The 4,847-nt window shown below is 30.5% G+C and overlaps 1 protein-coding gene across 2 annotated transcripts in view; it reads right to left on the bottom strand.

Moving 5' to 3' along the window:
* The window catches only part of Flo1 (flotillin-1), a 17,376-nt gene extending 12,876 nt beyond the window's left edge, over window positions 1-4,500 (bottom strand). The window contains exon 1 of one of the 2 annotated variants that reach the window (XM_013323888.1): window positions 4,316-4,500. In XM_013323888.1, coding sequence (XP_013179342.1) covers window positions 4,316-4,367 — 52 coding nt within the window. In that variant the 5' untranslated portion in view covers window positions 4,368-4,500. The remainder of the gene's footprint in view (window positions 1-4,315) is intronic. The other variant, XM_013323889.1, reaches the window with a different exon arrangement.
* Window positions 4,501-4,847: the final 347 nt, after the last annotated feature.

Consider the following 4,847-nt stretch of genomic DNA (forward strand, 5'->3'; position numbering starts at 1 on the left):
GACTATAAGATTTTTGGACGTAACTTGGCTTTTTAAATGGGTTCTGTACATATGAGTATTTAAATTTTATAAGGTTTGATTGAAAACTTAAGGCGTAATGTTTTCAAAACTTCTGTTGTTAAGATGACGAACAATCTAAGTGTGGTCTTTCTAATTATCATTTATTGGCGGAATTTAAGGAGAATAGGGAGCTTTATTGTGATTGTAATTGACTTTTACCTCTTATAATTAAAATTGATACCTAAATAAACCATAGATTGAAGTTGTTTCGATCTTTGTCATAAACACTACTTCATCTGTGACTCGTGTCATTGCAGCAGGGTGGCCACACTAGGAAATTTTTAACGATTTTCGTAGAATCAGTACACAAAAATTTTGTACTCTATAAGTGTACATGCTAACCTAACCATCAAAAAATATTTATATATATATATATATATATATATATATATATATATATATAAAGTTAGATTCACTGTAAAAAAAACTCTATTAGTACTTTTACTGACCACTAAACAAATTTCGGCATCAATTAGGAAATATTGGCAGAATTTAGTAGAAGGCCCAATTTTAATCTGGTCACACTTATTGCCAAGCGATAGCAAATGTGAAACATACTGCGATCTCTTTCACACCTTAAATATTTTCTTCAAACAAGTAAGGATATAAGCATGCCGCCCTACTTGAGCATAGCATGAATTTAAGGAAAAAGGGATTAGGATACTTATCTCTATGGATGGATAGGTCATTGCTTGGAAATGATAGCTTTTGCTTCGTGCTGACGCGGCTGTTGATATTCCTGACAGTTAATTCTATCTTTATTATTAGTTCGAATTCTCTCCACCGCATTCAGCCGCAACCAAAGAGTATATAAAATAGCAACCGTCAGCGACAAAATGGCGGAAGTCAAATATACGCAAAACATCTCGTTTTTTAGCCTGTTAATGTTTATATTATTTATGTACCTTACATATTTGGATAAGGTAATAAGGAAATTGCACCGCCAAAATATGTTGCATTGTAATATATTGATGTCGTTGTTTTTTCAAAAATAATGAGAGGGATGACAACTTATTTTATGTTGTCATCCCCCATGTTTATTTCTGAAAGTAATATGTATCCATATTTGGTTGCGTTATAAAAAAAATTGTGTATTAAAATGCAAATGTAAATGAAAAAGACAATTGGTCACTTTGTACTTCGTAATACCCGCATAATCCCGCAGTCCAAAGCAACATAAATTACAACTATAAAAAATATGAAGAAACGAATACATCGATTATCTTTAAAAGGAATTTAATAAAGGTCATACAAAAAAAAAACAATCTTTTTTAATTATAATTAAAGAATCAATGAAGATAACGTGTGGGATGAGATCTATTTTTAAGTTTATGTAACCTTAAGTTCTCATTGCAAAAACACGCATTTTGAACATTTAAAATATTGAGAACATAGTTATTCTCTGCAGATTGTTATGCGTTATGGATATTAGCTAGCTAAGTTCTACGATGTTACGCGTATTCCGCTGTGTGCGATCTTTTGAATAAAACGTACAAAATAGGTCTTCATCGCGAGAACGCGTTCAGTTGTTGGTTCGTTTTACTAATCGATGACCGTGTGTGTTTTCCAATAGCGGGCATAAAACCGGTTTCGAAATCTTCTGAACGACCCGGAGCGTACATATTAAAATAATTACTACTTTGTCGGCGTAAACAGAAAAAAGGGGTTGTAATTTGTTAAGCCGTTTCATTTAAACCAACAATATTTTCCTCTTTCAAAATTCCGTTTTTATAAAAATTCCATTACATTTCTTGCTCTGTTAAAACCAACGCAAAATCTGTTAAAATAAACACACTGCGAAAAATAGGATTAAGATACCTATCCCAAATCATAATGTAATCCTAAATATACTTTTACTCTAAAATGAACTTTTTAAAATCTTAGTCTATACATTACATATAAAAAAGGAGTGCCTGTATGTTCTTACAAAATTAAAAAAAAAATCTATAAAATATGAAAAAGGACCGAACTTATTGATATATACGCGTTGATATATGTCTCACAACTTTAAAAAAATTTTTTACCCATGCTATATAAATTATCTAAAGCGATATATAAAAATAAGTTATCGATAAAAAATACAGTTTTCTTCCAATTTCCCTCAGACCTAAAGAATAATTTAGCAAAAGCTCTATTAGACTTTTAATGCAGTTTCTTAGTACTTTCCATTTACGCCCCGATCGCAAACTAATAGTCTGAAGAGTTCCTAGATTCAATTATCGCATTAAATGTGAAAAAGATTTTTCAAGATCCTCTCAATCTATTCTTGCGAGAATTTCATTTTAATCGGCTTACCTTGTCTCGAGATTGTAAAATGTCTGTGAAGAAAATATTCCATAAAACTTATAAAACCCTATTTTAACAGTAAAATGATCTAGACTTCAAATAGAAATCTTTTATAAAAAAGGCGTTTGCTTTTTCTTAACGCGGTTGACCAAAGGTATTTTTTGATAAATTACTAAAATAATAATCTCACTAATATTATAAATGCGAATGTTTAGATGGATGTTTGTTTGAAGATCTCGATGAAATTTGGCAGACATATAGAATGTAGTATGAAAGAAGACATAGGCTAACAACTTTTCCTTTTTTTTAGTTCCGAACGGACGGGGTGGCGGACAACCGCTAATTAGTAAATAAATTAGAAATAAACAAGATCGTATAAATCGTATAAAAATAGATGATATTTTTGGTAAGATATAAAGGAAGTACATAATATATAAAATCTTCCAGGATTCCAATCATCCGCGACCATTTTCTTTTCCTGGTTCTAAGTTGTCATGGTAACGATGTCATGACCTACTTACATAATTATTACTGTACCATTTAAATGTTTCAATATTTAGAAGCAAAATACGGGCTTGCTATTTCGTATTGGAAAGTTTAACATATACTTTTCAACATCATCATCAACTACTTAATCAATGGATGTAGTTAATATAATAATTACATCATATTAATTTTATAAATTGTGTGTAAATATTTTCTCGTTACGATCTGTTAAGTATCTATTTTCTGTCAAATAGTTCGTCCTAAAAGGCGTATAGGCGCATGCTCTACAAATGTAAAGGGTGACGCATGGTTCCTAACTGCATTTCTTATGGCGTAAAAATTATTGCTCAACGTTTCGAACGATGAGTCAAATATCGCTGTCCCCGTTCAAAATAAAGGCGTCACCATTTTTGTATAGTGTAATTTTTACCGATACTAATTGCTCATGGTCTAGAATTAAAATAAGTTGGACTACTCGTACGCATTTTAACATTAAGTTATTGTCTTGTTCAATTTTGCGGAGTCTTGGTACACCTTCCCCTACTGCTTCATACATTTAAGCTTGTGTGTCGATTATATTCACAAATCCTATCTCTGTCAATCCCTTTAGGCTAACGTGAATAGCGTTGTTGTTTTAACATAACTAAGTTATATTATTTTTTTTCTTTCACTAAGTGGTTTTGGTTTAATTTTTATTTGCGGAATTAAAAACTGCAATAACAAGTGAACGTCGAATAGTTCTCGCAAAATTCCTCAGAGTATTTGTTTTTTTTTTTTTAATCTGTAATAACAACAGCGTGAAGCAAAGTTCAGACTACTTGTAGAGTCGCTTCAACGACATTAATATCGTTATTAGTTAGCTTTTCTTAATTGATATTTTTTAATTTATTTAATGTACATAGGTACAATAAAAATGACATCGATATTAAACTGACAACGAATATATTTATGTATTTTACGAAAAAATAGTTAATTTTCGCTTTTCACTGCCAAAATCTCCAACCAACCAATCCTAAATCCAACATTGCTGTACAAGTAAGCTCTAGCTTGTATTTTATACTATACTAATTCCCTATATCATAAAGTGAGTTAAGTATTGTGCAATTTACTAGGTCTCATATTTTTAGATTAATAAATAACAAAATTCATTATGTTAATGCCATCAACTACCTTTTATTAAATCTAATTTATTAGTTCTTTAAATGTGCTGAATAATTTTTACCCCTATATTAATATTTTTTGTAAAAATTTTGTACAAAAAATTATTTTGTGCATAGCAGAGTATCAATTTACTCGAATTAAATGAATTCGCCTAAGCATGGTTATGCGCTACAGTAAATTTAACATATAACATTAAGATAATAATTGTGTATAATTAAATAACACATATATATATTTACAGCAACAACAAAGATTTTTCTACTAAACTCATTGCTCAGCACTCAGCACAACAAACTACTTTTAGGCGGTCTTTGAAACTTACCTGAAACAACTAGTGCCTCATTAGGGCCACACGTTACAAAGCCCCAAGTCATATTTTAATATGTAAATAAAGCAAGCTATTTTATTAAATGACTTAAAAATTAAATAAAATAAGACACTTGAAATTGCTTAAAATCAAAACACGGATGGGCTTCCCTGCGAAGTGGAGTGAATGTCATAGATAAACAAGAAATCGCAAACAGTATCATTTGCGTTTCATAACTTATCTGTGCAAGTTACGTCAAGCCTAAATATTATACTCTTTGGATCCAGCTTCCGGTATATTTGACTATAAGATTTTTGGACGTAACTTGGCTTTTTAAATGGGTTCTGTACATATGAGTATTTAAATTTTATAAGGTTTGATTGAAAACTTAAGGCGTAATGTTTTCAAAACTTCTGTTGTTAAGATGACTGTAATAACAACAGCGTGAAGCAAAGTTCAGACTACTTGTAGAGTCGCTTCAACGACATTAATATCGTTATTAGTTAGCTTTTCTTAATTGATATTTTTTAATTTATTTAATGTACAT

This window comes from Papilio xuthus, unplaced genomic scaffold, assembly GCF_000836235.2.
Source record: "Papilio xuthus unplaced genomic scaffold, Pxut_1.1 DF825017.1, whole genome shotgun sequence".
NCBI classification, from domain to species: Eukaryota; Metazoa; Arthropoda; class Insecta; order Lepidoptera; family Papilionidae; genus Papilio; species Papilio xuthus.